This window comes from Phaethon aethereus (assembly GCF_964289735.1).
Source record: "Phaethon aethereus genome assembly, chromosome: 1".
Taxonomy (NCBI): Eukaryota; Metazoa; Chordata; class Aves; order Phaethontiformes; family Phaethontidae; genus Phaethon; species Phaethon aethereus.
Window position 1 is genome coordinate 175,021,703 of NC_138575.1, and position 21,643 is coordinate 175,043,345.

General features: G+C 39.9%; 1 protein-coding gene across 1 annotated transcript in view; it reads right to left on the reverse strand.

Moving 5' to 3' along the window:
* The window catches only part of LMO7 (LIM domain 7), a 130,416-nt gene that overhangs the window by 36,690 nt on the left and 72,083 nt on the right, over nucleotides 1-21,643 (reverse strand). The window contains exons 5-12 of the mRNA XM_082013629.1: nucleotides 6,072-6,102; nucleotides 5,539-5,652; nucleotides 4,974-5,172; nucleotides 3,589-3,841; nucleotides 2,756-3,055; nucleotides 2,118-2,408; nucleotides 1,698-1,898; nucleotides 513-1,229 (exon numbers count right to left, since the gene is read on the reverse strand). Coding sequence (XP_081869755.1) covers nucleotides 513-1,229; nucleotides 1,698-1,898; nucleotides 2,118-2,408; nucleotides 2,756-3,055; nucleotides 3,589-3,841; nucleotides 4,974-5,172; nucleotides 5,539-5,652; nucleotides 6,072-6,102 — 2,106 coding nt within the window. The remainder of the gene's footprint in view (nucleotides 1-512; nucleotides 1,230-1,697; nucleotides 1,899-2,117; nucleotides 2,409-2,755; nucleotides 3,056-3,588; nucleotides 3,842-4,973; nucleotides 5,173-5,538; nucleotides 5,653-6,071; nucleotides 6,103-21,643) is intronic.

Below are 21,643 nucleotides of genomic sequence, written 5' to 3' on the forward strand. Positions count from 1 at the left end.
GCAAAACAACACTATTTTTTTTCACCTCATCTAATCATCTCAAAATTGTGGAAGGACAGTTTACAAGCATTTTCAAGCTTAGGTGCACGCAAGAATATCAGAATGCCCATTTCCAGAATCTGTCGTTAAAGCATTCATGTAATTCAGAAATATTTTTACCAATTACATGGGGGAAAAAAAGAAAAATATTTCTAGCCTCCACAGTCTTTTGAATAATCACTATTCCTGTTCAACCAGGGAAAGAAACTCATGCGAATCTTTGAGCCTGAAGGAACAATAATATATTTTTACTAAAATAGCAGCCTAAAACTAGAAAACATTGTAATTTTTTTGTTGAAAATATGGTATTGCAGTCATGAGCTTCTATTCAAAGCAAATAAAAAGCTTGTCCAGGATGCCACAAACAAATAGCAGATTGGCAATCTATGAATGGTTCAGCACAAGATGATGCTTTTCTGAACGGAAAGGGTTCAGCTGCACTCAAGCACAATCCGTGCAGGACACAACCTGACCTCTCCACCATCTGCCGTTTCTTGTGTCTAACTTTGCTGGCCTCCCTGATTGCTTCCCACTTTTTCCAGTCTTCTTCACTGCATGGACCCGGGATGAAATTTACTGGCTGGACATTGCTTCCAACCTTCCAAGATGCAATCTTGCGGGTCAGCATATCATCCTTCTTATGGCGGGAAGATGGTGACAGCACTCTGCCATTGCTCTTCCTTTCCTCCAGTGTCGTGGTTTTTTCAAGTAAGCATAGAAATTTGGACCGTATCTCCTCTGGAAGACTCCACGGGTCAGGAAAGAGTGCTGGGTGATACTTGTCTGGAGCACCTGATAAAGGCACTTCTTTTTTCTGAGAGAGGATTTTACGGAAAATCATGTCATCCTTTTCCAAATCTGGAATCACAGGTTGGCCATCTCTGGGTTGCAGAATTATTTCACCCTCTAGGGGAGGCTCCTGCTCAGAGAATTTTTTTAAATACCGGGGGTCCTGGAGAACAACTTGATTCACATGGTAAGCCCCAGTTTTCCGAACAAACAAGTCATCATTTTCTAAATCTGGATACAGATATCCATTTTCCATGTCTCCTTGCTTGCATCCTGGTACAAAGGAAATATTCTTTCTACATTTTATGAGCCTAGGGCCAGAAGTAGGATCAATTTTGGTCTTCGTTTCAGAAGACAAGTAGTCAGAGTATTTTTGCAGGGCCTGAAGTAACGAAAACTGACTGAAGCATATAAAACAAAAGGAAGGAAGTAAAAATATCATTAACTAGCAAGAGACAAGCAGATCACAATGTATTGCGATATACATTTGGTTTAGACTTGCAGCATCCCAAGCAGTACAACTACACCACTTGGCATTCACCACCACTAACTGTAGCACAGCATATGTCAATCAATGTAAAGGTATCACGGCATACTAACCTGCTCAGAAACCACACGCTTACATGCCCACACACAAAGCCAGTAACCCTACAAAGCATGTTATGCTTTTGCATTTACATGTTTCAGAAGACCAGCAACTTACAGCTACATTTAAAAAAAAAAAAAAAACACACAACAAAACAAACTCAAAATAGTAATAACCAAAAAAGCATGACATCACAGGACGTGGTTTAAACTCATTTAGCTGTTGCATATCCAGCCATTGCTTTTTGATGCAGCAAGAGTACAGCTCATGCAGGAATATCAACCTGGGCTGATCAGAAGCCTCCAAGATTTTTCCTTCTGCAATCTGTGACAATGAGCTTCCCACATATTCAGCAGTTGGCTTATAGCTCTGATCCCTTCTGCAACTGCTGTTCCAGTCAAAACTTGGTCTTGGTTGATTAGCAACAATGGAAGAGCTTTGTTTATAAGCAAATTCCTCATCCTCAGAATCTGATTTCTTTCTGCTGTGCAGCAGCACAAAGAATGAGCAGAGGGAAAGAAAAAAAACACGAAGTGTACTCATTGAGTAACATGCACAGTGGCAACAGTAATGAAAATAATATTTCAATTATTTCCAGGGAAAAAAGTAAACACTGGCAATAAAAAAAAAAAAGTCATATAACTACACCTTATTTAGAGGTTTTGCACACAGGAGAAAAACAGGCGCATGCATGAAAACGCACCTGAACCCTTGAATCTCTTTATACCAGGGTTTGAAAGAGGATTTCCTGATTTTTTTCCATAGCAATTCTTCTTCTGGAGTCCAAAATTTAGGAAGAAATTTGTCAAAAGCAACAACTGTATTTGCCGCTGAAGAATTTAGCTTGCGAAAATAGAGATCATCTTTTTCAATGTTTGGGATGCCTATTTCTTCTTCCTCATCCTCATCAAAACAGCCAGATAATTCTGAAGGAATGTTAACTCTTGGTTTGTTTTCCTCTTTAGTATCCAACTGTCTCTGCCTCCTCTGGTTACTGTTCAAAATACCCAATCAGTTAAGATATTTTAGGAGCAACTTGACATAAAGAATGCAAAAAGACATGCTTCTTGGCTCAGGAGTTCAACCTTGTGAATGAAGCAAATTAGTTCTCAATTCCATCACTGCAGCACCAGAAATAATAATATATTAAAAAAAAAAAAAGTTAAATGGTTATATCAGCATCCTATCACCTCTGACAAAAATATGAAGGTTGACAGAAAAGGCACAACAATTTATCAGCTGTGTTAAAATGCCGATTAGAAGACTGACTTTATGTAGTTATTTATGGATTGCAATTTAGGTAATACAATAGTTACTGGATCTTGGATTAGTATCTCTGACCTCAGTGGTTCAAGCACTGCAGCTAGTGGACCAGCTGGATAACTTTCTTGGGAGCAAGATTTAGGAGAGTCATTGCGCAACATGAAATGATGTCCAGGTGCAGCAGAGCTTACAGGGCTCTTTTTGACTAGAAATCTACGTTTCGCTAAGTCATCCATGACCACGTCGGGCAGCCTTCTTTCATCTTCTGAATCAGAGCCACTGGCATACTCATAGATCATCTGGAGGGAAGCTGGGTTTGTGAGCCCACACTCTGCTCTGCTATTTTGGCAGGAAGCTACGGGATTCTTTTCACGTCCACTGAGGTTGACCAAAACAGGAACAGAAATGAAGACAGTGAAGTCGTGAAGGTAGTGATTAAACCCAAGAACTACCCACTAATCTCATGTGTACGCACTGAGAAGCCGGATGACTGAAATTCATCACCATAGATTTTGGAAGGCTTTAATGAGAAACTAAAACTGTACGTCTAGCTATCTTGAACCTGCATTCTGGATCATTTAAATACCTTCTTTCTGGAGTCTGACCAGCCTCAAAACATTACTCAAACATCAGAAAACTAGTTACGGGGAACAAAGTAAAAAACAAACAAACAAACAAACAAAAAAAAAACCCTAACCACCAAACAAAACCACAACCAAATAACCCCAAAAACAAACCCCCAAAAAACCCAACCACACAACCATACCAACACATCCCCCTCGTTAAAATATGAAATACAAATACTTTACTTTGTATTGCAGCAACAGTAGCTTTTCTTTAACTAATAAAGAAATCATTTATTTAAGAAGTCCTAAACCAAAGTCTGCTTAACTAAGACTGCACATCAGTACCTTGAAAATGTTCCATCTGACTCAGTGAAGACAGGACTTGCCCAGCTCCTCCTATTGTCCTCATTCTTCTCTGTCCTCTTCTTCCTTAAGGGCGCTGGCACATACGCTGCCTGCTTGTTTTTGTTGGGTAAGAAGCGATTGAAGTCAGCAGTAGGTTTTGGTTCAATCACAGAAATCCTGCGGTAAGACCTGTCATCTTTATGAGAGTCATGCATTTTGAAAGGCAGTTCTGAGTCTGTGTCACTGTCGCAACCTTAGAAGAAAGGGGAGAAAAGGGACGGCACAAACATTATTCTCTAGACACAAGTTTCTAGTTAAAACTTGCACCAAAATCATCTACAATCAATTTAACTCCATATTCAAGATGTTACGGCTGCAAACTTGCTGAGCTACTGACAGGATAGTAGTAGAAGTATTTTTAGAAGTTTGTTTTGAAATTGAGGTAAGATCCAATTAGCTGAGTTTGGTTTGCATGCCCCTGCTACATTTGTTCCTTTCTTTCACTATCGCTGCTCCCTGCAGGAAACAAAGCACTAACCTCTAGATGGAGGATGTAAAACAGCATCAAAGGTTCTAATTAAAAACATACTTGCTACTCAAATTTACTAGCAAAGCCAAGTTACCAGCAAATAGCACAGCAACATGCTCATCTCACCAGATTAACACCCAGTAGGGTACATCATATATAGCATGGCTACATGTTGCTTTGCTCAGATCAGAAATGCTCCATGTGGTCTTAGCTCAATGCTTTTGTTATTCACGTGGTACAAAATAAAAAATCTCACTATTTTTATAACTTTAAGTTATATGACAAGTTAGTATTGCTTTTTAAAACTGGGAAAGAAATACAGGTTAGAGTACAGCTGTAGGGATTCAATTTCAAAAACTTTCTTTCCACGACAAATTATCAAAAATAACAACTACTATGCAGTTTTTAACCTAGGTGGGAAAAATCCTATTGAATATTGAATGTTCACAAATGGAATGAAGACATAGATGTTTGACATATCCACACTAAGAACAAGGGAGGGGACTTTTGCAAATGTTTATTTTTAGATGATCCCATCAGGATCTGAATTCTAGCAATTTCCCTTCCTGATCTATGGGAAAATACCCTGTATATGCACACACCCTAACATGGCTGTGGGAGCAAGAGTCCCAGCAACACTTCCTAGGAAAATTTATGTGAGCATTGCTTTGTTTCTACCAACTGTTAAAGGTCAATATTTGCTTAAGCAAAACGCAACTGCAGGAGTTGCAAAACAAATTGGCTTGAAAGGCAACTCTAAAGTACTGGGCACCCGAAGTACTAGGTCCAAACATTGTCTTCTCTCACACTCATAAGACATATGTTAACAAAAGATTTAAAAGAGGAAAAAACATACCTTCACTGCCACCTTTCAAGGTTATATCTGATGAAAAGCTTGTGGAGGATCTTGAACCAAGAGAGTCCAAGCTATCGAAGGAATCGTCTCTCTTATGGCTAGCTGAAGATGAAAAGGACTCTCCCCGGTCAACGTACCAAATGTCACCGTACCCACTATCCCTGCCACTTCTGTTCAGGTGGCTGGACTCTTCAAGTGCCTATGAGAATAAGCTTTGAAAGGACTTTTGCAATAATTTAAGGTGCAAGTGCTTGTATAGGAGATTAAACACAAGGTCTTAAATTTCTCCTATCTTAGCCAAAGGGAATCAAGACAAGGCTTTTCACAATCTACCACATCAATAAGAGCAGGTGGATTCTGAATTTCGTGACTGTATGGGTAGCAGAACCACCAGTGTAAGCTAAAAATCATTCCTTTCACGTGGACTTTGATGGCAAGCAAAACAAATAAAACCAAACTAAGAATAAAACTAATCCCCCAAAAGATTGTTTAGAGTTGATGCTGTAATGTACAGCAAGCTATAAAATTCAGACTATTTGTTTAACATTCTTTTCGGGTTCCTTACCTTAGTCAATGCTTGTCCTAACAACTTCTCAAATGCTTTAAGATTGAGGTAAGGACCATTATAATGAGGGTTACTTTGAGCTTTTCTCCCAAGCCAGTATAATGTAATCAAAACCTAAAAACAAACAAACAAAAACAAACTTCATTACCTTCTCCTCATACCATGCACCAGTCTAAAAGAATCTCAGCATGCTGTTAGAGATGTTTTCCACAATGAATTGTAAAATCTTGTTTACAGTATTAGCTATGATCTCCATCAAAACCAATTAAAGAGTGTTATGATGCATATCATGTATCTCAAGTAAGCAGATATAAGTACTGTTTCTAATTATTACTTTCCCAAATAAATGTAAGCTGCATAGAGATCATCGCAAGATGGCACTAATTTGCATCAGATAACATTTATCATCAGATAAATGAACAGCTAAAGACTAAGATAAACATGATAGTGCCATAAACAGAAGTGTTTTGAAAGTATTTAATCAGAATTAGTGTGAAATTGTTTTAGAAAACATTGAAGTAAGTGTGTCTTACATTCTTCACTCTTCTGTTGGTCTCCTCCGGTCTGAAGCAGGGCAGGGAGTGAGAAAAACAAAACAAACCAAAAAGTTTTAAAATATCTGACTTAAAATTTAATTATTATTCAAGATTTAAAAGGTTTCAAGCCCAATTAGAGGCCAATATAAAGTATGCAACTATGACTGTTCCAAAAGGAATAAAGCAATACACTTTGAATTCAGAGGCATAACTCTGTACTATGTCAATTATTACATATAAAGCAAGAAAGTAGCTGATCTCTTATAGTTTCTGACTTGAGAGGTACTCTTAACAGCTCTAGGCTTTTTTAATTAGCTAAGGTTTTTAGTTGCCAACAAAATAAAAGTGGAAAAAAGCTAATGACTTTGGGAAATATAGTCTCTATTAGCCAGGAAGATCTTCAGTTCTATATGAAAGCAGATTCAGTTGTTACTTTTTCCCTGCATTTACTATGTTTTCAAAAATATTTGCGTCAGACACAGAGGACGCTTCAGTCCAGAAGAATTTTTCAGACAAAAAACATGTACAACTGAAACTGGGACATCTGGAGAAGATGTACGGCTGTAAGGACAGGTTTGGTTTGCTTTTATGCAAGATATGAGTTTCTAAAAAATATTAAATAAATATGCAATCATTAACATTAGTAAACTTTTAATATATAGTCAATTTGTGGCACATCTTGGAAGCGCACCAACACATGCTCACAGCGGTCCTATTCTCCTCCTCATCTTAAGAGCAAGAAGAAGAAACTTTTTGGATGGGAGCCTCCCAAACACGGGGTACCACAGACTCAGTTCCTTAGGTGTAGATGTCCACAGCCATCAGACAGCAGCTGCACAACACTCCGGTCTGCACTGCCAGCAGTTACAGAAAGGCAAACGGCTTGAATACATTGAAACCACTTCTCATGTGCCCCCAGATGCTGTTGGTTTGGGGTGGCTCAGCAGCAAGCTTCACACACAGGACGGTGAAGGGGTTCAAGCAAAAAAAGCCATGAATTAACATACGACGGCAGAAAGACCTACACAGAGCCCCGTAACAGGTCCAACCAACGATGGGTGCATCAGGTCACCTATCCTGTTTATGGCCACCTAGGAACAAGTTAGTCAAAGGTTGCAGGGAAAAGGTAAAATAAACCGTTTGGGGACAGTTACGAGGTAGCAAAATGATGACAGGGCCTGGTCCGTGTAGACGGCACTCTTGACAGAAATACAATATTCAAAGCAACGTGGCAACCAGCAGGAACAGAGACCGTCCCTCCTTCTCTTTCTTTCTAGTTCGAGTGCACCTTGCCCGTCCCCCGCACCGTAAAGAAATCAGGCTGCCAGGAACACAAAGCCCTGAGGTGGATCAGACCTGCGCAATCCCCACCTGCAGCTCCCTTAACATCATGTGCCAGAGATGCTACTGGCTTTTTAGTCAGTGACCTCTTCCTCACAGGTAACAAGGAACCCTTCTCCTTTAAGGTGAAATATTTACACTTTTTTTTTTTAACCCCTTCCAAAACACATTGTTCTTTTTTCACTGGAGGCTATTTTTGAAAAAAAATTTCCCCTTCCTTTTCTTTAGCACGTGCATTTCTTTTCCAATGTCCATGCTGCAGGACACACCATGGCCGTGACTTAATGTGCTGACTAGGGACAGGTTGGTTTCCCAAACAGAGGATGGAAAATTACTCTTGTAGTGGTGTGTATCAGCATTATGCCTCACACCTGACAGAACATTTTAAAGGTTTACATTCTTTAGTTTCAAGGACTAAGAGCCTGTCGTTAGGGCTGAATGTCTTCCGCTACTTGCAATTATAAAAGCAGAGGCCATGCATGCCCTTGGTAAGGGTGCCTTAAAATTCGCTTCCAAACTTTAGCAGTCTACCAAGCAGCGAAAAACTCTGCCCTTAGTTAGCTGCAGCCTGTATCCAAGAGGTTGCCAACACTCATGTGGAGCAAAGCTACATGATTCAACACGATGGTGTCCGCTTCTGCTTTCCACGAGTTCTCTGGGGTCATTCAGGTCAACCATTTGCAACAGGAGGAACATTCAGCTGTTTTTTGTATTTTAATGTATTTTCTATACTTGAATAACCATAAATACACTAGGCCTCTGTACCTGGGCTATAAACAATGCAATACGTAAGACATTCATGTAAACTAACAAGCATAGTTGAGACCCAAAACACAGGTAGGGAAATATTCCACACACTTGAATGAGAGACCATGCTCCATTCATGTGCTTGCTTGGCTTACAACAGAAGCAAACGGACAAGTTGTTTACTCTCCGTGAGCAAGGTTTCTTCACTTGTATTACTCTCTCCTTCTCTTAACTACATCTATTGGTCTTTAAACCCTTTAAGCAACTTTTCACGCCTCATGTAGTCTAACCAGAAGAAAAAACAAAATAAGAAAACATCTGCTAATCTAGAGCAATCAGTTCCTCATTTATATAGGCATGTATTAATTCTTTGATGGCCCTTAAGTAAGAGAAAAAAAGGAGGATTCTGGATGACTAAGGTATTGTCCTAGAATTTCTGTGAAAAAAAAGGTATATAATTTTTTGCCAAAAGAAAATCCTGAATGAAGAAGCAATGCTGCTGTCTTACTGGAAGGACTTTGTCACCTACAAATTTCACAGCTGCTTCTCCTCTAAGGAATGGAACTTATAGAAGAGGCAGTTTGGATCCACTTGTTACCATTCTCCGTGTGAAATCAGAGCCTTTTATATATACAACCTGGCCAAGCTCACCATCACATTCTGAGCTTACAAGCACAAGCCATTGTCCAGTTACCCTCCAGTATATTGCATTTAAAGTATCTTGGCAAATATCTATTGGATAGAAGTGTGATACAAACTGAAGAGCTTTTAAGAGGAATGACTTTTTGCTGCAAGCATCAAAATAAGAAAAAGCAAGATTTTAACTCAACTGCAGTAAATGAAAACACAAAATGAAATAATTATATTAAAATAGAATTTTGCCTTCGTAAAGTGTTATCAAAATGTAAATACTATGGAGTACTATGCACAGAATTCAACTGGGGTCTTGCGTATAGCTCTGAACAACTACAGTTTATAGCAGGGAACAAGACAGAGGCACCAACTTCAAGCATAGCAAGTTCTTTGCTGCTGTGAGAGGAGACACGAACCTACCTTCTCTGACAACCTGTTGCTACCCAAAAGCAAGCTCCTGCTCTGGCCTTTGCTCCCCTTCTCAAGCCTGGTTCTAAACACACAGGGCTGAAACACTCAGTTCCTCACACTGTAGTTGAAGAAATCAGTTAGAAGATGGAGTGCACGAACTTCAGCAATGTAGCCTTTAAGTTTTTTAAACACTCCTGAACAATTATAACCTTGTTTTGAACATAAGTCTATAGCATTAAAGTGCACACACAAAACTGCTTGTAGAGATGTTTGTCCTACAGAAGCTATTGTAGGAACTGAAAGGGTAACCCACTTGCTGAAGTATCTTCATCAATGCAAATAAACACTAATCCTGCATTGGGCAACTATGAAAGATGTCTGCTTTTTGATATTTTCATCCAAAATTGTCATAAAGCCCAGTCAGTTCAGACTATATTCTTCATGAAAATATTGTTCTGTGTAACCTAATTTCTGTTTTGAATCAATGAATGCCATTATGCTGAAAGTTATAGCAGGCTGCTGCTTTGCTCAGGAGGGCGCAGTCAAGGCTGCATCTTAAAAATAATCTGTTGCAAGAAGTGAGTTCCTGTCCAAATGACAATGCCATACCGCTTACTAAACCACTTCATGTAATTTCCAAATTACCTTCTCAGTCTTCCCACAAGTTTTCATATCTCCTTCCACTAACAATGCAACTTCTTTTAGCCAAAGGTGTCTGAACTAAGCAAAAGAAGCTGCTAAGGAGAGTGGATTAAGATCTTGAAGAAAGAATTTTATTCTAAATGCTTTGTCTGCTCTTGCCAGTTTCAGCCTTCTAGCATTCATTCTGAAGTTTAAAAGAAAAGCAACTCCGGTGCTCTGCATTACCTAACCTAAACCCTATGTCAAACCCCAGATAACAAAGGGGTCTCAAAATTTTAAAAGTACAAGTTTTAATTCACAAAGCCTGCATCTTAATTGTTGGCAGTAGTTTCAATAAAAGCTTATGTACAACTTCAAGATTATCCATCCTGGAAAACAGCTATCAAACACAGCATGAAAGCCATGAGATAACAATATGTGAGAGCTGTTATTATAATTATGAAACAAACTGCACAATTCCAAGTTGAAAACTGATGAAAAAAGATGTGAAATAACCACCTGTGGAGAAATAATACCTTCTGTATAAATCATCTCATCTACATCAATCCTTTAGCAAACAGAAAAAAGACAAATGAGACAGAAATAGCTCTCACTTGTTAGCGGGTGATATGCTTAGAGACCAAATATCTCCATTATGTTTGAACACAACGCATGTTCACAAACATCACTTACACAGAGCCAGCACTGACCAACGGTTGTTTCTCTGATGAGGACCACCCCACAAGAATAAAGTGAAGTGACACGGCAGATCAGCAGGCTGAGCCACAGCTCAAGGAACTTATCCTCAGCTCTGCTGTTTGCTCAAGGTTAAATAGCAAAATTAGTCACCAAGGCCCTAGCCTGACAATACAAAGGCTCTGGCAGCAGCTCTAGCTTAAAGATTTCCTGGTCTCCCTTTCCCTTCCAGCTTCTCCTGTTTGCTGCCCCCGTGGTTATGCCAACACAACTCTGAATCACGCTGTGGTTCCACGCTGTGCACCCTGACCAGCAGGCTGTGCCCATTGCTTTGCTTGGGTTTTTCATAACACGCATTTTCAAACCCCAAACTCACTCACTCATCTGTTTTATAGCATGCTCATACAAGCCACGGCAATGCGTTGCCGCAGGGGAGAGGGCAGGGGGATTGGTGGAGGAGGACCCTGCTACACACGCCAGTACTGTGGGAGTCCCCGCGTGATGAAAATCCCAGCCAGAGCCACCCTGTGCTTCCCCTTCATCTACTGACGCTTAGCTCCAATGAGCAAGGAAAGCTTGCTAGTATTATTTCAATGCACTTTGAGGTATTTAAAAATTGAAGGAAAAAAAAAAATTGTACAAGACAGTCATATACCTTACAGCAGCTAGCAGACTGCAGTACTTTAAGAAATCATGAGCTAGACTTTAACCAGTTATAAAATATATTGGCAATGCTGACACCTACACATACACCTCTCCAGAGCCTCCTTACAAAAGCGCAATGCATTTTAAGTACCTACTTCAAAAATTTTAACAAATACAGTCAATAGTTTGGATTACGTTTTTCTAACACATTATATGGTTTGGTTTCCCCACATCCTAATATGTATTAAATTCCAGCAACTAGCAACTCATGAAGTCAAATCTACTTTGACACTTCACTATGTTATTTTCCAGGGAGAACATCAACATGGAACTCAAGACTAAATCCAAGATACCAAAAGTCTGAGCAAAATTCTGGAAGATGGTTTTACAGCACCCCATTCAGAAAGTGTGGCTTTCTGAAGGTCTGTTTCTCATATAGAAACATATTTAAAATATAGATATCTATCTACGATTAAAAAAAAAACCCCAACTAGATCAGCATAACTCTTATTTAGGGGAGGAGGCTATCTGCTGAGAAGAGGCCCTGTGGTCATGCCAAAAGAGATAAGAAAAATCTGAACCCATTTACAGGGAGAAAGAAGGGACAAAGACACTCCCACTGATAGAAAGGAATGTGCCAGTGACAAATGCACCCTGCCCAGTGCCAAACCCTTCCCTTGGTGACGAATACTCCAGAAATCCCAACAGCTGCCAAAGCTATCTGTTTTCCATCCCTTCCTCTGTACTATAGATCTCATGAACAGAGGACTTGAATGAATTTCTGTTTAAAAAGAAGTATCAGTGCTCTCCTTCTGAACTTCTATCCACCAAGGCAGCGGTTCCACCTCCCATATGCCTTTTTGAAGGTCTTGGAAGAGCCTTATACCAGCCTGGGAGCCAGAGTGGATCAGCAGGCTGCAAAACAAGCCCTCTCCCGAGCCCCTCACCAAGCTCCAGGAGATCTAGGCTGACACCGACCAGCTTCACTTACACTTCTGACAAGGATGTCGGCGGGTTTGAAGGATTCTCCACCCCCGTTGAGGTATGCTGCGCAGGAGACAAACACCGGCTGTCCAACTAGCAGCAGGCTTGTGCTAAATTTCAAGCTCTTTGGCCACCTACTCAACTGCTATTAATATTGCAGTTATCGGATCTCACTGAATTCCCACGTGCTGCTGAGAATAGAAAGGCTCTAGTGGAAGATGGGGCTGCCGCATGGGTACAGAAACATGAGGACATTCCTCCACGACTTGGATTCTTACCGGGCTGATATTCAACCCAAAGAGCCACAGTTCACTGCTGAGATTGCTGGAAATGAAACAGTCAGGTTATGGCCACAATGTTCAAGAACAGCTTTTGGAAATGCACCTTTCTACCTGACTATAAAAAGCACATGTATTTTCCATAGCAACATATCCACCAGACCCCGTGCCACTTACATTGTAACAGCACAGAGTCAGGTATAAAATAAGGCAGAAAGCGTTTCTCCATGCCTCTACAAAACCTCTGCTGGCAGCAAGAAGTTCTGTGGACCATGATGACTGTGCAGCCTGTCCCCACCCTGCACCCTCGCCTACTAATGAATGGGCTGAAGGGTGGAGAAGGGATGCCCAAGAGGGGAAAGGCGGAGAGGGAACGCAGCCGGCCAACACCCTCCGTGGGAATGCGTCCCCGTCCATCGCCTCAGAGCACGTCCTTTCATACTGCCTCTTGAGCATGGGGTTCCTTGCTGATCTCGCTCATTATGCTTCCACGCTATTCTTATATCCTTTATCAAAACAAAAACAGGCTCTTCTAGAAACCTGCATCAGCCCTGGCAAGTTACTGGACACTCATATCCACTTCCTCACCATCTTTTCTGACCCCTCCCTGGGTGGTCCATCTCTGCCAGCTACCTTGTATCGCAGTCTAATTGACAGGTTCTCCCAAAGAGAAAACTAATATTCAGGATAGTCTAGGGTAAAAGGTATACCTGTCAAATAAAAAAACAAAACTAACACCCCGAAACAACCCCCAAAGCCATTCCCAGAAGAACAAGCCGGTGCAGAGGAGCCTGGCTGATAACCTGAGCACTCCTCACAGCACTGGCTTGGGGTGGGCAGGAGAACAACAACGGAGCATTGCTGCAGCAACAGCTTGCAGAAAAAGAGGACACTGATAGGATCCTGCAGCTTCCTACTCAAATTTTAAGGTATATAAAAGAAAATTAAAGTGTTTGTAATACTTAGTGTAGCTTTGTTGACTGATCCCTTTTTGTGTCTTTTTCTTAACTACTCCATTCCTAAACCTCCCTAAAAATCAGTAGCTTCACTAATTAAAGGTAATTAAATTGCGTATTTCTTCGATTGTTTTGTTTGGGTTTTTTTCCCAGGGCAAATCTAGAATTTTTCTCCAGTCAATTTTCAACCAGTTTAAAGTATTGGTTACTTTAAATTCCAGGTCTAGACTGGTATCTAGGCAAAAATAAATAGCGGACATTTTATTTCTGAAAGTCACCAGTCACATGCCCTATCTATTGGCCAAAAAGGATGAGAACATACATTGACTTTTATAAGAAATGATGGAAAGGCTGAGAGAGTTGGGGTTGTTCAGCCTGGAGAAGAGAAAGCTCCAGGGAGACCTTACTGCAGCCTTCCAGTACTTAAAGGGGGCTTATAAGAAAGATGGGGACAGACTTTTAGCAGGGCCTGTTGCAATAGGACAAGGGGTAACGGTTTTAAACTAAAAGAGGGGAGATTTAGACTAGACCCAAGGAAGAAATTTTTCACAATGAGGGTGGTGAAACCCTGGCACAGGTTTCACAGAGAGGTGGCAGATGCCCCATCCCTGGAAACATTCCAAGACAGGTTGGACAGGGCTTTGAGCAATGTGCTGTAGTTGAAGATGTCCCTACCCACTGCAAGAGGGTTGGACAAGATGACCTTTAAAGGTCCCTTCTAACCCAAACTATTCTATGATTCTGTGACTCTCTGCACAAAGAATCAGAAGCTGCGGAGTTGACTTCAAGTTCACATGGAGTGTTAGGAGTTCTCAAAGGAAATAGAAGTTTTTTCATGCTCAAGAGGATGTTTGAATTTCAGAGGTGAGATTAATTGCTTTTCAAGAAAAACAAAAACTTAAACACAGCAATTTAGATAGATAGAAAGCTATCATATCATTATTTATGCACTCTATAGATTTTTATAACTTCTAAAGCATATTTATCTTTATAAGATAAAGCATATCACTTTGTTGGATCACTCCAACTCTCCTCCTTTTACCTCCCTGTTGCCCCCCTCCGCCTTTTTTTTTTTTTTTTTTTTTGACTCGTACATAATTCAGTTGACCCTGGCATCAGGGTTATAGTATATGTTACCACTTCTACCTTTTTTCTTCTTTGTACCTCCTATAAATGTTCAGAATTTACACTCCCCCCTCCCCAAAATCAACAGACTAGAGCTCATCCTGTTGATCATCAGGATCGCCATCTACGTTAACTTCTCCTGCACAAACTCATGTAGTTTTGAAGATCTTTTCTCTTCATTCCCCCCCAACAAACTAGACCATCTTGTGTAAATTTTGTAGGTTAATTTGAAAAGAAATCCATACGGGGAACACACGCTTGTGCTACCATTCTTTCCAAAAGGAACAGTTGGTCTATCTGGGGAATCACTCTGAAAAATATGTATCAAAATATGCAATTAAGTGCAATGCTGTAAATTTTTAGAAATATATACAAAATACACAAAGATGCACAGAAACAGTTCAACAGCATTTTACAAAAAATTATTAAGGCATACTATTTGCTTTAGCTAAGCTTCAGCAACCATAGCAACTCGCAGTTAGCATTTTTTTCAGGACAATACTGAAATTCACTTTGTTATTGCCTGATGCCTCTTTGCCATTATTAAATTAAGTATTTCGAAAATTGCTGTCCTTTTTACTCCTATTCTTACATCTAACTGAAGTATTTCAACATCCCCTCTCCTCGCACACAGACATGAGAGGTTATTTTGTAGACTATCCCTCAATACTGACTCATTTATTCCCTTTAAAGTATCTCTCAGACACCTCTGCACCAACTCCAGTTATGGATAAATAAGTTACTGCAAGGTAAGCTAGGGTAAAAAATTTTCCATCTACCAACTACTCCATAGCAACTGCCTGCGTGCACTCTCTTACCCTTGACCCCCCAGGATTAATACAATCATTCAATTTGGATAAATCATTCAGAGCCAGTCCCTTGGGAAGAGCTAGAATTTGTCAGGTTATACAACTTTGCTTGCTCAGAGAGACAAAGAGATTTTTATAGCCTATACAATCAAAAAGGAGGGGGGGGGGGGAAAAAACACCCCAAACCCAAACCTCCCGCATTCTATCTCCTCCCTTGGTCCCTGCCCAAAAAAAGATTTGGTAAATGTAATCCTTTGTTATTTTTGTGTCAAGCAAGCAGGTAATGATGTACAAGTGTCTTGTGTACAAGCAAAACAGTTTACCACAGCTTATATAACTCAATCGTGACTTCAGGAGGTTTATTTAATTTCTCGTGGTGTGCAAAAAAAAGATAAAAAAATAACTCATGTCTCCACTGCATAATGTATACCGGATATTTGGCAACAAACATATCCGCTGATAAAGAAAAAAAGATGACTGAGAACAACTTATTCTGGGTATTGCTATGCTCACGCCTGTGCTAGCATCAAGTTTCACAAGCCCAAATAGGTATCTGCTTGGTTGCTGTTGTTCTAACGCAGACACTGAAAACAATTCAGCGCAGGGGTGAGTCATTAAGAGTTCGCAGCAGAAGCTACAGACCCCCATCCATGGCCTGCGAGTGGGAAGCAATCCAGACTTTAGTCCACTCCAGTCGCCATCTCAGCAGGGGAGCCAAGACCCATAATGCCAGGTGTAAGCATGGGGATGGGTATATCCTCCCGAGACCGACCCCCTGCATTTTGGGGGTACGTGGGATATGCAGCACTTGGGAGTCACTTGCACAGATTTCTGATGGCTCATTTTTTCCCCTAGAGCAATTCCAAGGTAGTGCTGGCCAAACTATAGTACAAGAGGACAAAGAGTTGGGGCAGTGTCTACCCTAGCGTCTCTTAAGTCTTAACTTATGTCATTATTATTAAAGAATAAATGCTATAGCAGTTTAAAGGGGAATTACTAAAAGCACAGCTTTGGGGAAAGTGTCATAGAGCTAGGATTTTGGAAAGAATTTGGATTTATTTATAGAGATGGACAGAGTGAAGATGACACAACAGAGGTACAAGGTAAGCACTGTTTTTTCCATGGTAAAGATTTTGGAAACAAGTTAAAGTGATGCTGGATTTTATTGTTAAGTAGAAATAAATCACTACTGCATAACTGCACCATTTAGTTTAGTCTCTACATTTGGAATAAAAACTTTAAAGGACTACTGGGCTTTCTCAGTAATATTTTGGCAAAATATTTCACAAGCAAATAAGAAGCACTGAAAAAATTATAATGCTTCCTTTTTGAAATTTTGCTGTATTTTCTCTCTGTTTCTTTGGGTTACCCTAGCAACACAGAGGATAACATCATCACTCATCACACAGAGCACAAAAGTATGAAACACAGACTGAACCTGACTTCTCTCTGCTGAAGTCAGTTCTCTGTTAACTGATGCATATATGCCCAATAGTGACATGCACAGATACAACGGAACTTTATTACCACCTATGTTTTATTATGTACTTATGTTATTAAAACCTATGTTTTCTTGATCTGCCTTCATTTGTGAAGTCATATTTTGAGGCAGGAAAGAGCACTTCAGTTAACGCAGAGTCAAATGTTAATCTATTCACCCTTATCAGAAGAGAAAGCTAAAAAAAAAAAGATGTATTCCCTTGAATCAGATCTCCCAGAAGACATGGTGTGAAACAGCAACACAATTTAAAACAAAAACAAGATACAAAAATCAAGTAAGATTCACACAGTGTACTACTCTTAGTAAAATGTGCCCTTTTGTTTTGGGGAACAGACAAGATCTAAGATAAACAGATATTATTTTCCGTATTTGCTACAATTCTCACCTCCTGCCCTCTGCCCCTGCAACATCCACACATAAGGGAGCTTACTTAAAGATGTAATTGTTCTTATTATTCCTTATGGCTTCAGATTTATTTCTGTAACATTTGAAATAACCAAATTCAATTTGTTGCTATCAATATTACTGTATCAGTATTAGCTTTTTTATTTAGGTTTTTTTGGTGAAAAAGAATTTGTCTCCCCAAGTGGACAACAGTGCTTTCAGGCTACTTAGAGCAGCCAAGTCAGAGGGTATTTTTAAACATTTGCTCAAAACATTAAGCTTTTTGGGCCAGGTTTTCTGGCCAAGTTTTTAATGTTGGAAAAATGAATGTTTCTTTACTGCAAAGTGAGAGAATGGGTAAAAGTCCAAATACTTGCTTTGCCAGCATGTTAGAAAGTCTGTGTGGGAGGCAAAAAGGGCGGGGGGCGAGAGAGAAAGAGAGAGGGAGGGGAGGAGAAAGATAAAAGTGGGGGAGGAGAGAGAGAGAAAGAGAGAGGGAGGGGGAGAAAGAGAGAGGGAGGGGGAGGAAGGGGGGGGGGGGAGAGAAAGAGAGAGGGAGGGGGAGAAGTTAAGCTAGCCTGACCATGTACCTCTGAAGTTGGAGAGTTTACATCAATTTTGAGCATCCCAACCTACTGAAACCAAATGTGCTATTAGTCACCGGAGAGTTTCTGTTGTAAATTCAGAGGAGTCCGAGAATAAAAACTTGAACAAAATTAATGATATGGGAAAATAATCCCAGCCAGGGGACTATAGATGATCTCACACCTCTCTTTCACTGGTACTCATGAAGTATGTAATTTGTACCACAAATCTGATGACTGAGGGAAAAAAAGGCTTAATACACCAATTAAGACACCACCAAAATGCTCCAACAAGCTATTACAACTAAGTTTGGTGGTAGGAAGGGAGTGGAACAAAACGATCCGATTCTGCTCCAAGTGAGGCCATGGCAATATTCCCAACATCTTTAATGAGTGCATGAGTAAATGCTAAATTAGGAATCTTCCTTCTCACGAGAAAGGAGATATTATATGCACAAACTCTTGGAAACTACAGTTAGCCATCTGCAGAATTTCACCAACTGCCTAGCCAGATGAAGCACTGGAGAAACAGGCTCCTTAGAACACACATGGTGGTTGTAAGCTATCCTTCCCAGAAGTCAATCAAACCGCAGAGTCAGGATAACACAAAAGTAACTCCTGGGTTCTGGAAGAGGCTATTCTACAAATCCTTTCCCCAACAGTCCTGATCATTTCTATATAAAGACCAGGCAGTCTTTTTGACCCAGATAAAGTTAGCAGAAACCTTGAGACTCTCATCTAGGAATGCACAGCTTCTGCAGACTAAGGGTCTCTTGAAAACCCTGTGAATGGCAATCATTATTGCATTTAATCATGGGTAAGATAAAATAAAACTAATAGTTAAACTGCAAAGTATGTCAGTAGCACCAGTTTGCTACAAGGCTCAGCTTCATAAGGGACAGCACACACGTTGCATCAGCAAGTGCTAAATCTAGACCTGCTACCTTGGAAGTGTCTATGGGAGCAGCCCTTGTGATCTCAAGTTCTTAGCCCTATTTGATTCAGAAATCCCAGGAACATCAGTGCTGTCATTATATTCACTGTTTTACAATTCAGTGAAAAAACAAGACCTTATCATCCCTCAATTAAGACTGATAATCTAGACAGGATGAGAAATGCAAAGGCAGTTGGCTAAAACTAATTGGATGTTTCTCCTCTTGATTACACTTAATTCTAGTATAGCATACCTGAAACAAATTACAACTGAGGAAGAATCACACAGGAAGCCATCTCAGAGGTCTCATCACCAACGTGCATATCGCAACAGGAAGACTCAGAATAACTTCCAAGGTCTCACCTCCCGGCTAACAGAGCTACAAGAAGAAATTAACTCAGTGTAACAACCAGTAGCATCCTCCAACGAGGAGACGAAAAATCAGTCTCTGCTGATGGTTTAGGAATAGGTTGTCAAACTGCAGCAAAACCCAGCTGCTGCTTGACAGGAAGGAACGAGATGGAAATACCTTCACCCTTTAACCCACTATACACACTTAGGAGATAACCTTGAGCATTATCATCATGTTTGGTTGCCAGATGGAAATACGTCGACCACATTATCCACACAACATTGGAACTTTTTTGCAATATACTTTCACTTTCTTGCTGTGTAGCATTAGATAGGTGGAGAAGGCCATGAAAAAATAGCTGGAGTGCCCTTAACATATTATCCTCTCTACATTTCAGTGTAGATGCTGTTAGTGGCCCAATTAACCTGCTAGAGTATACATTTTAAAAATAAATTTAATAAAAGTCACTGTTGTAGATGGTTTTTTAGCAAGTGAAAGTACAAAGACATGCAACAGTCTTCATCGTCAAGGAAATTTATTTATGGCAGAGTAGTTCAGCATACAAGTTTTCTAAGATACTCAAAAATAGCTTATACTGCAGTCTAAGTTATACAAGCCTCATCTTTAATAACATCCATCAGTACCATCAAAACCAGCTCATGATATAACAAATCAGCCATCTGTTTGATGCTAATTTATTGCAAGACACTGATTCAGAACCACTGCAGTAGTCCGGTATTTATTGCTCAAAGAGAAAGAAGATGAATGTGACGTTTTCTGCCACACCACATTTAAAGTTCTTTGCTTGGAGAACAGCACACTGAGTACATGTAAAAATATGCACCCCAAAGTTTTTTTCAGGTAGGAAAGAATCTGTGGAAGATTTTGCTAGGGAAAGAAATCCAGAACTTGTTGCATGAACTCTGGACAGAATGTCAAGTATGTAATTATTTGAACTATTATTAAAAATAACATAGTTATTATTTAAGACCCTGAAGGAAAAACATCTAACAGACACAGGATAGGTACACAGGTGGATATATTTGAACTTTTTTGTATAACAAAGTTACCAACAAAAAAAACAGGCAAGCCACCAGGAAAAGAATAATAAATTAAAAGCACAGAGGTATCACTCCCTGCAAAGATAAAAAACAAACTCCTAAAAAAGCACTCCCAAATCGCTTCTCTTTTTTAAGCAGTGACGCTGAAATTTTAGCATTGATGAATGCTGAGAGCATAGAAATCAGCAGACTGGGTGTGATGCAATCAGGCCTTTTAAAAATACATAAATGCACATTTAAATTCATTCTGTGCTGATTTACAATGTGTGAAATCTCAAATACGCTAATTTTGAGTGTCATACCAATTCCCCTCAAAAATATGTTCACTAACACAGTCATGATTCCAGAGCAACTTACAGAAACAAAAACTGTTTTGAAATTCTGCTTTCTTCAAAAAGGTTTTTTTTTTTGCTAATTTTGGCTTGCATAGAGGATCCTCTGCAAGTGCCTCATGCCTCATGCAAGGCTCAACTGAGCCTTGCCAGAGTGCTTTCACAAGCTGAGGACTGGCCAGGGGAGCACCACCAGTGGTAAGAGAGCTTTAGTCAAACCAAAAAGCAATTCTCTATGAAAAATTAAACCTGTAATTATCCAATCAACACAACAGCACAGTATTTACTCCCTTAAATAATTGTTAATTTTATTGCAGGTACAAAGATTAGAATAGACTGCAACTTGCTTTGTTTAATGAGTCAACTTTTTTTTCTGCCCTCTCTCTTCTACAAGGCTTTTAAGTTGACCAGCTATTCCCAGTTTGTCTTATACTCTTGTCTCGCTGTGTTGACCATCGCTTAAAAAAAAAAAAAAAAGGACACACATGCTTTCAAATCCTGCCTAGAAACCAATTTTTGCTTTATCTTCCACCACCAAGGAAAGTACAAGGTAATTTTTTTTAATAATTACCCACTAATTATTTTTTTATGTCAGGATCAGGGCATTACATACTTTAATGAGCAAGTGCATGGAAACCTCTACAGCTACCTTTTGTAATACCATTAAAGACTAACCTTTTATAACCATCACCTGCCCTCTTACTTTAAACCGTGCACCCTTTGAGGCTGACATGGTGTTGCTGTTTGTTTTGTGAGTTGCCTGGCAGAGATGTCTGAGCAATGGAGAATGAAAACAGCGAGGAAGCATCTTCACCGGGTATCCAAAATTAGCTGGAGAGTTATCAGGAGGCTATTTTGAACGACGGCAGCAGTGGCACGCGGACCACCTACTGCCAAGGAACTAGAAACTGAGCAGATGCCAGCACCTCTTCATTTACAGTTCAACCAGATTCTAGAAATTTTTAACAGGTAAACATCAATCTTAATACACTTGTTTCAAAACTGAAGGGAATCTTTGTAATTAAACATATAGCATAACAAAGAAGGCACAGTACCAAGAGCTGAAGTAACCTGAAGTAATTAACTGGAGTACTCTCTCTTTGGTGAGGGTAGAAAAAACACGTTTAGTAGTTTTCTTCCACTGTTTTCGCTGCTCCTTATTTCAGCTTAAAGGG